Below are 12,581 nucleotides of genomic sequence, written 5' to 3'. Positions count from 1 at the left end.
GCAGGTTTACTATTGTTGCTCATTTTTACAAATTGCATTTTGTAAATCATTGGAAGATCATGAGAGTCATAATTCTTCCAAAAATATTCCAACAATATTAATCATCAAGTAGCCCTGCATCTTATAAAATGATGATGCGGCAGCAGCATTTTCTGTTTACTTCTGAGCATCTTACCCCTAGAAGCCATACAAGCTTCTGAATAGCCAATCACGATTCATCCAAGAGCTCTATGCCTCCCTGGGGGTGAATCACACACTGTGGGAGGCACCTTTCCTCCTTTAGATCTTCAGGTTGTAATTTAGGAAGTCACTAAATTAGACACATAAATAGTGCCTTCATGACTGAGGAGAGAAAGGACCTTAGGGGAGTGGCCAGAATATTCCTATAAAGCAGATATCTTACTGGCAGGATCACGTCTGTCACATCTCCTTTGTTTGCCCAGTTGTGTTATTTCTGAATGCGGTTTGTGCAATAAATATCCCAGGAACAAAATCTAGAAAATGTTATAATTTTCTCTGTACAAAGTTTTATATTCATGTTTGGATGGCATTATTTACATTCTTCTCACTTGCAGTTATGTATTTTTTTGGTTTTAAATATAAGTTTCCATTCTGGGATGCAAATGCATAATTTTGGTTTATTTGTGGTTTAGGGGAAAGAGCACTAAGTTTCGAGTCAGGAGATGAAACTTCCAGTTCTAGCTGTACCACTGCCTGTTTGGGCAGCTCTGGACAAATCTCATATGCTTCCTGGACCTCAGATTCCTCAAGGGTAAAACAGAGGAGGCAAGCCCTTCCAGCTCTAAAACCTCACGATCCATAACCTTATAAATGAACTTCGCCAAACACCTTCTTTCTTTGTATTTCCACTGAAGGATACCAGTATTCTTTTATTGCTCTTCCTGAAATTCTATGCAGAGCTGGCTGCTGCTAATTCTTTTGAAGTGTCTACCTTATTTTGAAATCGTGCGTAATTACAGCATTCCAAGAATATCTCTATTCTGATTATGGTGCTTATATGCAATTCTTCCCCACGAGCTTTCACACTCCAAATAGCCTCCACTTATGTAGCAGATGATACATTGTGTCACAACATTGCGTAAGTGGAAGCAGGCATACAATGTGCCCATTTTTCCACAGGGGAGCAATAGAGTAATCAGCCAACTTACACAAGGCCACATAACTAGTAAGACACAAAATAGCCTTCAAAATAAATCTAGAGTAGTGCTGTGCTTGAAGACTACACTGGTAGGATAAAAAAAAATTACTTGCTGTTGGTGACATTCAATTCAATTTCTTTCAACAAAAGTTTATTTAGCCACTCTGGATGCATTTTAGAGTCTCCTGAGGAAATTTTTTTAAAGATACAGGTACCCAAGATTAACCCCAGGCCAAAGAAATCAGCATTTCTGGGGGTTAGATTCAAGTGGCATACTTTCTAAACGAGTTTCTGAAGTGATTCCAATGTGTAGCCGGGGTTGACAACCACTGATTAAGCTATCTCTATGTCCCAGGTCTGTGTGTCCTGTCAAAAAGAGGACTCATTCTTCCTACCTCCCTTACCTCATATCTTACCACTCTCCTCTTGCTCACTCCACTCTAGTCATTCTATTCTTGAACACACAGAGAATTTTCCTGCCTCAGGGCCTTTGCACTTATTGTTCCCTCTGTATTGCCCCTCCCCACACATGGATGACTGGCGGTCAGGTCTCTCATCAAATGTTATCTTTCTCTCTTGCCCTAAATGGCACCCCTACTACTACTCTCCATTCATATGTTGTGCTTTGTTTTTAGTTCATAACACTTATCACCACCAATAGATATTCTGTTAATCTGCTCAGTGTCTCTCTCTTTCTAGTAGAATATTAGCTCCATAGGAATAAGAAAATTAATTTATTCACTGTAATATCCCCAGTTCCTAGAAGAAAGTCTGGCATCTAGTAAGTAGTCCATAAATATTTGTTGGATGAATGAGTGAAATCTAACTGGGGAAACCAGCATGCATAATCCTACTTACAATACAACATGGTCCATTATGTGGTTCCTGCCTTCCTCTCTAACTCATCTCTCACTCTCTCTTCCTCACACAGTGCATGCCAACAATGCCAACCTATTTGAAGTTCCCCCATGAAGTCTGATATTTCTTGTTCTCCACTATGACTTTGCTCATACTGTTGTTCATTCTACCTGCCACTCCTTTCTGTTTTCGCTACACCTAATTTACTCCCATTCATCCCACCTGAGCTCCCATGATGCTTTGTCACACCTTATTTACCACTGAATTTCCAAACTGCTTTCAATCTATCTGCTTATTACCATGTTTTCCCTATTAGAAAATGAGCTCCTTGAGATCAAGGACTAAGCTTTTCTTTACATTTTGCATTTCTGGCCCTTTGCACAATGGCTGATACACGGTAGGCCCTCAATAAAAGTTTGTAGACTGAATGAATAAGAGTTTAAATTAGCAGTGCAAAATGCACAAAAGCACAGACAGAAAAGTGCATGGGGAGGAGGCATCAAATGTTGGGGAGGATGTAATGGAAGGGAAGGCACTTAAAATGGGTAAAATTTCCTGGGCCTTGCAAGATGAGTAGACTCCTTTTAGGTGGGGTGGAGTGGAGGGCTATCCAGGCAGAGAAAACCACACTAGCAGTGTCACAGGAATATGAAGGTGAATGGCATGTTTGGGGAATGACCAGGAGGCTTGTGTGCTGGGGTACGGGGGACTTGAAAGAACTTGCTGTGGGAGAAGAGGTCACAGAGGGGCCCTGAGCCAGACCTGGGAGGACAGGAGGCTGTCAGGCAATGAAGTTGGATTTTGGCCTGTGGGTAGTGGGCATCTTTTTTTTTTTTTTTTTTTTTAAGATTTATTTATTTGAGAGAGAGTGAGAGCAAGCAAGCATGTGTGCATGGGGCTGGGGCAGAGGAAGAAGGAGAGAGGGTATCCAAGCAGACTCCCCACTGAGCAAGGAGCACAACTGGGGGCTTGATTCTGGGACCCTGAGATTATGACCTGAGCTGAAATCAAGAGTCGGATGCTTAACTGCCTGAGCCACCCAGGTGCCCCGGGTAGTGGCCATCTTTGATGGTTTATAGGAGGAGGTGAATTGTCCATACCCAGCACTTAGCTGATGCTGCAGAGAATGAACAGGAAGAGCGTACTGGAGTTAAAACCCTACTTCTAGTTCAGAAAAGAGATGATGAAGACCTGAACTGACGTGGAAAATGAGAGGTTAAAACAAGCATGCGAACAAAGTGAGTAAAGTCAGTGGAAGCAGGGAAGGAAGGAATGGAAAATTACCCCAAACTTGGGTAATTAAATAACACAGGTAGTCTAGAAAGAGAAGTTACTTTTTGGGGGTGTGGGGGGAGCAAAGGAGAGAGCAGGTAATGAATTTAATGGCAGATATTTTGAGTACAATTATGCTTGCTTCAGATGTTATAACGTATATAACTTACATTTTACTTAAACATTAATGCTTGGTTATGTGACATATTGCCTTATAATGCTAAAGTAGAAAAAAAGTTGTTAATAGATGCTGGTTAACTACAAATTCTATAGTTAGTTACTGATTAAATGTTCACTCCACTGCTTCATAAAAAGATCTAAAAACGAAAGCCAATTAACCATGCTTGCCATATACTTTTTTCAGTTATATTTGTAACAAACTCTGTATTATTTTGCCCATCATCTTTCCCAAATATATATCTAATCTATTTTTCTGGTAGAGCCTTGAAAAAGTTCTTTTGAGGGCTTACTGAAAATAAAAACATAAAACATTATCCTGCCCCTGGGACAATGACAATGCTTTCAGTTAAAGCTGCTCTCATCTCACTTTGTCTCATGCTGAGTTTACACATTTTAATTGTTTCATAATTATAGGGAATGCAAGCAGCAGCAAACCCCAGGTTGTTTTGTCATGTTGTCTTCGTCCAGAGACTGTAGAAATCTTGATTCTGAGGGAGAGAGAAAACGAATTCATGTCAAAGGAAATATCTTTAAAAACAAGGTCAAAATCACAGCTAAAATTTTGAAACCCCAAGAAACCTCTTATTTAAATGCTCACTTCCTTTCTTTTAGCTGGGGATATCAAAGAGGAAAAACTGAAAAGAAATGATATACTTTTAAGATTCAGGGTCACTGAAATTTGAACGACTTAGACAAGTATAGCTGTCAGTGTGCAATCCATTTTCAGATTCATCATACAATATTAGGTACCAACTAGGAATGAAGAAATAGACTGATGTCATTTCGGTTATTATTCATGGAAATCTCACCTCCAAAATCTGCCACCACAGCATGCCCGTCCTCACAGAGAAGAATATTGTGACTATAAAAAAACAAAACAAAACAAAACAAAAAACAACTTTGAGTAAACTTTACTATTTCTGAATCTGGTGCCTTAAGGAAGAGGATGATATTTGTTTACCCAGATGATAAAGAAGCTGTAAACGATGACCAGAGATCTTAGGTTAGTGGGACTGATTTTCTTAATTTTGCTAATTCAAAAGGAATATTTACAAAATCATTTTATATCCAACTTTGAAACTATACAAAGTATCCAACTTTGGGTAGATCTTCTAATCTTGTCAAAAAGTCCCACTAGCTGAAGATTAGTTTTTCAAATCTTGAGGTTCAGTTGCTAATACAATTGCAACAGACAGGGTCAAAGGCATCTGTGAGTAGATGAGAGTCAGAGCAAGGGAACAAGCTTGCTGGAACCCGAGGCATAGGACAGTTCAAGTCAGAGCCCAACATGAACACAGTAAAAGGACCCTTTGTGGAAAATGTCTTGGCCAGTATCTTCTAGATACAGTTCCAGGGAGAAGGAGTGTTTTTAAGCCTGACACTAGCTAAACCATTTTTTAAGGTCATAGGGAGGAAAAGGTATAAATGTCATTAGAGTCTTTCCAAACCATAATTCAAGCTAGATTAAGAATATCCTTCCTTTTCAAAAAGTAAATCAAGGCTGGGAAAGCCCAAAAAGAGGTCGTTCCTCCCACACGTTGGTGAAATGAGTTGTGGGATACCTTACAGACAAGCATTTCATGATCAAGATTATCTCTGAGTGTTTCTTACTGAATGCCTTTCTTCATGCTCATTTCACATTTGGCTTATAAAGGAGTCATTTTAGTATTAGGAGATCCTCCACTGGATTTCTTTTAGTGTCCATAGGCTATACCGTATTTATTTTATTGGCTCTATCCTTAACTGTTTGGCTTTTTCATCAATATAAGGAAAACACTATTATTTTCTAGTTCTTTTTTTTTTTTTTTTTTTTAAAGATTTTATTTATTTATTCGACAGAGATAGAGACAGCCAGCAAGAGAGGGAACACAAGCAGGGGGAGTGGGAGAGGAAGAAGCAGGCTCATAGTGGAAGAGCCTGATGTGGGGCTCGATCCCATCACGCCGGGATCACGCCCTGAGCCGAAGGCAGACGCTTAACCGCTGTGCCACCCAGGCGCCCCTATTTTCTAGTTCTGAATAAGTCCTGAATAAGATAGTGAATCCTTTACATAAATGCTTTCTGGTGGTGACTGAAACTTTATAAGAAAGTTACTTTTGAAATACCTTAGCATCATTAATGAATTTTATTTCTGTGATATAGACTTAATCCTCTTTTCAATGACCAAAAATCTAGAATATGTTTAAAGTCACTTTGCTTGGAAAAACCCAGTGTAGAAGTAATCAAAGATGTCAAAACAAAACCCCAAAATGCTCTCTTTAACTACAAATTTATCAGTTGCTACGTGTGATGAGATGACTATGATGATAAAGAACTTGATAGCATCAGGAGCTCCCTGGACGTTCAAGTACAACAAGAAAAATGCATCTAATGTTGTACCACTAGATTCTTTGAAGGATTTATGGGAGTTTCAATACCACAATCCCTTGATCTATCAAAGGATAATGGGTGTCACATTTTAGAGATATCATTAAAACACATACTGAGCATGGATTCCCCAATCATCGTACATTTATATGTATAGCATTCTGTTATTTTATTTTAATTTCAGTTAGTTACCTAGAACAGGGGTTATTAAAAAAATTTAGGAGTATAATCTCAACAAGTAAAACAGATTTGTAAATGGAGCTGCTGCTCTAGTTCTATATAGGGAAAGGCTCCCAGAACTACTAGTTAAACATTCACTTTTTCTGTAATAGAAGTCATCCAGGCAATAGCTTAAAACCATGGATCTTGAGAAGCCCCCAGATAAGTTACATCTGTACAGAATATTTATTTGTTTGCTTAAATTTCTTCCAAAGTAAATATCTTATGTTATTAAGAATGATTATACCAGCTAGCTGGAGTTGGGTAGAGGGGTTAGCAAAATTTTACTCTTTTATCAAAGAAATTTAAGTGAGTTTGGTCACTGGGTCACCAAGTGCATCATGGAATGAGAAGCAGGGTATTTCAAGATAGATGGATTATGCTCATTGCTGTACGTCTGGTGTTTTTAGCACACACATTACATAGGAGTATTCAATAAACATTTGTTGAACAAATAAATTAAAAGAAATAGAAAATAGACAGTAATGAGTACTTTTTGAATACTACTCATCAATCTCCTGATAAATATTTAGAATTCACAGAATCCTACAATTAGAAGAGACATTAGAACTTAGTATAACCCTCTTAGTTCCTAGAAGAGTCCAAAGCTCAGCGAACTCAAGTGTATCAATGGAGATTACACACATAACTAGTAACAGTGAAGACATAGACTCTAGTTCATGAAGGCCGCTCTCTCAGATCTTGGAATAGCGACTGGCAAACAGTAGGTGAGAAATGCATTTTATGAATCATTCTTGTGTTAGGTTATGGACCTTTCCCCCAAGCATGATATTTACTTTCCTCACATTATCTCAAGATACTCTGAGAGAGGCAAGTTATGAATTTCATCTTCCAGGAACTTAAAATCAGCCGATAAAAATAAAGATGAATGTGGGTTATGTAAGAATTCAAAGAAAATAGTGTAGGTTAAAAAAGGAAATTATTTTTGAAGTGGGACTTGAGGGAAAGTCTGTAAGACTATAAATATAAATTGGCTGAATGCTGGTCATGTACCAAGAGATTTTCTATATGCTGGGATGCAGTGGTGAACAAGACAGGCAAAGAGTTTGTGAGCTGATGTTGTTGTGAGGAGGAAATTGGGCAGAAGATGAAGAGAGAAAAGAAGTCTAAGTTGGGCAATGATCTTAGAAAGGCCAAGAGTTGGGGATGCCTATAGTTTCTATCAGGAATTATAGGAAAAATATACTTACTAAATTGGAGTACATGTTGCAGGATAATGGAGGAAATCTGAGTGGAGGTGGTCTTGGATTATTACAAGTAAAGATGAAAGCCAGGAAGGGAGTGCTAGGCCTGATTCATGGAGATAGCACATTTTTATGCATAGGGTGCAATGCTCTGAAAGCAGAGAGATTAATATTCAAAAACAATTTTAGGCCCTGGGTACAGAAGGACAAAAGTAAAAAGAGTGAAAAATAAACAAAATAGGGTGAATCCATCAAAACATCTGAAAAAGGGTGTCTAGATTTTGGGATAAGCTACGTAGCTTAGATATAGAGGACTAAAGGGAACAGAAAGCCAAGGATCATCCTTTCATAACATTTCAAGTTTTCTAGTTTGGAGTTCGTAAGCACAAGGCAATAACATATCCAGTTAGAAAGGATTGTCTTACTAAAAATCGTATGCATTTTTATGAAAAGGGTAGTGGCTGAAGTGGGAGGCTAAGAAACTTGACTAAGGTCAATGTTGTGCTTGGCAAGATTGGACTCACCAGACAAATAACTATTATTTTTATCAAACCGAAATGAACATGAACTCTTGTGTTCTTAACAAACAATAACAAATTACACAAAAGAAAGGATGAAGTGACAATTTAGGAACACAAGGCGATCTGAGTTCATAGCAGCGACTGGGACCAAATGTCAAGAAGGATGCTATGAAAATAATACTGGAGAACCTCAGGAAGTCCTGGAACAAAATAGGAAATTTTCTATTTACTTCAAGATAGTCATTTGGATTTGTCCACTCCTTCTCTAAACACTCAGTAACAATGGAAACTAACTTTTAGAAGCACCTCTGAGACCCAGCCATTCAATTTTTAGTTAGTGCTGAGTCATCGTTCCTATCTGGAGTAAAACAGATGGAGAGAGATAGGCAGCGGTGAAGCTGAGAGAATCTGTGCTAATCGGTGACAGCACTAAGGCTTTGTGGTGGTCCCCGTGGTGGGTCAGAGTCATGTCATCAGCATCAGGGTTGAGGATACCTAGGGAAGGGGATGAGCTCAGAGCTGAAGTCAGCTAAAACAATAGAAATGGCACAATTACTACTAGTCATAACTTCAAGAGTTTATTACTGAGGTTTGTCCTGAATGGCAAGTTTTGAGAGGAGTGAGAATAGTGAAAATTGTGAGGCAGTAACAGAGATGGGAAGCAGTAAAGAAAAAAGGAAGTCAATATTGCGTGAGAGCCTCCTGCGGGCAAGCACTGGTGTTTTCGTGATTTTTCCACTCCTCATGGAGCCACTATGTGGTTGGTATTAGCATAACTATTCTATGGATGGATAACCGAGGATCACAGTGGTTACATAAGATGGCCAGTATCACAGCTAGTACGAAGTGGAGGCAGCATTCAATTCTCAGGCTCCAGAGTTTGCCTTTTTTAGGAGAAGCTGACTCCCACATCATCCAGATAGGCCCTGAGGAGCCAGGACTCATCCAGCTTGATGTCTAGACAGAAATTCCAGAAACTATGCTTGAGTGAAGAATGACCTGCCAACTAGTGCTAAAAATTTCTGTATTCAATGTATGACTATAAGGTAATGAGAATGAAGTCAAAAAGCTACATGGAAATAAATCTAATACACCTCTGATCCACCAAGACCCAGCAGGCAAAGACTAACCTTCTTCCCTTCTAGAGTGTGGTTACTATGCTATACGCCGTTGAATGAAGCGCAGTCCCTGAGAATGGGAAGCTTGCGATCTAACCTGGGAATCCAGCTAGGCACATAAAGAAAGTCATCAGGATTAGAAAAGTGAATGGAAACAAGGTGATGGGAATTCTAAGACTTTTTCTTCCCCAGGAGAGCACCTGGGAGGTTCATTTTTATCTGTTTGCTTTTATATAAAATTCTGGGGAAGGCAGTTTTCTGTTACACATGATGCTTTACCGAGCATCTTCATGCACATAACATTTGGTGGAAATAGCCCTGTGAGTCAGACCCTTTGGATTTGAATTTGATAAATAAATAAACCTGTCAGTAATAGACTGAACTAGCACTTCAGCCCAAGTCCTACCATCTGGGGGAAAGGGATGGAGAAATGAGGGGCAGGAGATGAGGAGAGATAGGTTACAGTGGAAGGAAAGAGGACGATGGAGAACAGATGTTGTAATATAGACATATACACACATAAGCAGTGCACACACACACACACACACACACACACACTTGCTGCTTAAACTCTCTGGAAACATCTTTAAGGGTGACATGCTGCTGAAGAATACTCTCCAGATAGCAGTAGGTTTGGTAACCATACAAGAAAGTTTGAGAGATAAACGTCAACAAGTCCTTCATTCTTACAGTAATTTCTGAATCAAAACCCACAGGAGAAACTGACTTCACTGTGGAGTACTTCAACTCACTCTTAGCTCTAGAGAGTCTCTTCTCTTTCCATTCCCATTGTCTAATTCTATAAAACTATTGCTGCTTTGATTGAATGACGCATTTCACCTAAGGAATCTTTGTTCCCCTGACTGCACTGATACTGCAAAGCTCCAGCTTTGTCTTTTATCATGAAGCAAATGATTTGGGTCAATTGTTTATGTAACAGAACTGACTATTTATCTCTTTGAAATGTCTGTCCCTTACAGATGACTCCACAATAAAGTTCTTGTAACCTTAACAATGCATGCACTTAGCAGAATACAAAATATAACTGAAGGCAAGATTTACTTCATCCAATGCTAATACAATCCATGCTCTGACCTTCAGTTCTTTCTTCTATAGTAACACAGTTCACTTTCAGAAAAGAATAAGCTGTTTTCAATGTGGTGTGTGTATTTATATCTTTTAAGTTTTTTCTCTAGTTTTCTTTTAAAGAAAAGTGAATGGAAGTTAAATTCTGCTGGTTCTTTATGACATTTTTTTTTTTACTCCAACCTCAGAACTGAGTTAATTTAATGAAGTCATTATGTAAGCATCATGAGTCTTTTCATTTTAATTGCCTATATTGAAAATTTACCTAAAGTGCTCAAATGATTCATAATCAGTTGGTTATGCACTATCGTCCAATACTAATTGTCACTATTAATCAGACTGGCCTGATTATTAGACCATTTTCCAATTCTGACTTTCTTCCAGAGCCAGACTGAAGTTCATGATGGCCTTAGAAGGATCAAGGTGACTTGCTACTCTCACTCTGCTACCATTAAGGGTTTTTTTAAGTCACTTAAAAAAACCACATAAATATTAATTCTTTTTTTCCCCTGAATTACAGAGCCATGTAATTGCCTGTGTCAGTTGCTACTAACAAACACTAGTTTAAGGGCACCATGGCCAACCTCTCAGTGTCCTTATTTGAAGAGATGACAGCCTCAGAAGTGTAAACCTAATAATGCAACAGCAATGCTCCCCAGACTTGCTATAAGCCACTGTTTTCTGATAAATGCCTGAAGGTGATTAACTTACATGATTAAAGACACATGGCTATCGGCATGCCTGGAAGCATTCCAAGGGTTAAATCAGTGGAAGCAATTAGGCTTCATTTTGCATCTCATCACACTGTGAAAGTCATTAGTTTACAAACACATCTGCCTGACAAGCAATCATTCAGACCTGATGCTGAGGAGTCCTGGATCTGCCTGCTGCCACATTTTCTTGGTTGGTGCTACTTGATGGCCCAGAACTCTCTTTCTGCTCCAGACCTCCTCCCTCTGGGGAGTACCACCTTCTTGACTTTCAGCAGAGGCAACTACACTGTTCTTTCCTATTAAGCTCCCCATAAAAACCCTTCTTAAACCTTTGCCACTACCAAACTAAATGTGGCTCTCTACTTCTCAATATGTAACCCCCATACCCTGAGCTGCTTTCAATTTGTTTCAAGTATAATGTAAGGTGCTTCCTAGATCCTTGAAATGCAGTAAAACTCACCTCTACTCACTTTGGAGCTTTGTACCCCTTCCTAAAAAAATACTTCCAAGTCATGTAGATCATTTCCTTGCAGTCACAGATGTATTCTCTCTCTCTCCCTTTCTTCCTTCCTTCCTTCCTTCCTTCTTTCCTTCCTTCCTTCCTGCCTGCCTGCCTTCCTTTCTTCTTCTTCTCCTTCTCCTCCTCCTCCTCCTCCTTCTTTTTTACATTTTTCTTCCTCTGATTTTATCTCTTTATCTCTGCTTCTTACATCATAAGGAACAAAAACAGGTAAAAAAAAAATATCTTCATGAGGGGTGACTGCTGGGGAGCCTGGGTTTGAGCCCCAGACAATGGAAACAACAGATTTAGGTTCAGAGACCTTGTTGATATTTCCTTATTATGTATGTTATGTGGTTATTGAACCCTCAGCAACCACTTGAAGGTCCCTCACAATTCAGGCTGTACAAAGAAACCTGGTTAACAATTGTACGGTAACATCAGAAATCATGTACTTTGCTTCATAGCCTAATAAAGCCTCCACCTAATATTCTGGACATCTTTGTACCTTTGGGCCCAACATAAACTGTTCAGAGCTCCCGCCATAACCAGAAAATTTTGTTGTTGTTGTTTTTTCTGCCAGAAAAGTGAGCCCCCAAGAACTCTATTTTTTGGATTTTATTTCATCAGGGCACCCCTCCTTGACAAAGGCCAGAGAATTCGAAGCCTGGGTTTCCCTATTAATCCCTTTGAAGCTAGTTCTTCACTAAAAATGAAAACTGTAAATTTATTTTTCATGCTGCCAGAAAGCAACCCTAGTTGGGCTTCCTACATACTGATTTAAGATAGCTGTATCTACCATTGGCTCTTAAGAAAAGGCACGTGAGGGAAAACTCATGTTGCCAGCAAAATAGACCCTCAAACTCATTCAGGAATAGCAATATACAGATCTTGAACCTAATATAGGTAAGAGAGAAGGAATTTACCAAAGCTCCATGTCATTAACTTCTAAACACTGAAAGCCTAATTTCAGTGAACTCTTGGAAACCATGGAAACAGAACACTCCAATGAATGCAAAGGATTGTCGAACCTTGACTTTTTCTACAACAAACTTCAGTCTGTCAGTAGAAGTATATTTGAAGGCTTACCTCTAAAGCTACTGGATTTGTCCCATTGCCAGTGGGATTGAAGAGGTGGATTATAAGATTTGTATTGTGGTTAAACCCACTTATTGAGAGTAAGGTGAAAAAAACTCCATACTCTTCACTTACTATTTGCTCAACACCATGAAACGCAAGTGGAAAAGTGATAATGACTGAATAAATCGAACGATACACACTCATGCTATTGATTGTGAGGTTTCTACGAGTTAGTGTCGTAGAATCAAAAAGCAAGTATAATTTCTGTTTCTAGGTATGGCTACAGTTTTGCTTATGTCCTCTT

At 39.0% G+C, this 12,581-nt stretch overlaps 1 protein-coding gene across 2 annotated transcripts in view; it reads right to left on the bottom strand.

Annotated features, from left to right (window-relative positions):
* Positions 1–12,581, bottom strand: part of TNNI3K (TNNI3 interacting kinase) — a 300,692-nt gene that overhangs the window by 91,761 nt on the left and 196,350 nt on the right. For both annotated transcript variants that reach the window (XM_087866002.1, XM_045802016.2), the window contains 2 exons: positions 4,279–4,331; positions 3,905–3,957 (listed from right to left, as the gene is read on the bottom strand). In XM_087866002.1, the coding sequence (XP_087722128.1) occupies positions 3,905–3,957; positions 4,279–4,331 (106 nt within the window). The remainder of the gene's footprint in view (positions 1–3,904; positions 3,958–4,278; positions 4,332–12,581) is intronic.

Source organism: Ursus americanus, chromosome 12 (genome assembly GCF_024610735.1).
Source record: "Ursus americanus isolate L20-20 chromosome 12, mUrsAme1.1.p, whole genome shotgun sequence".
NCBI classification, from domain to species: Eukaryota; Metazoa; Chordata; class Mammalia; order Carnivora; family Ursidae; genus Ursus; species Ursus americanus.
The sequence above is the reverse complement of the archived record's forward strand: the minus strand, read 5'-3'. Positions and strand labels throughout refer to the sequence as shown.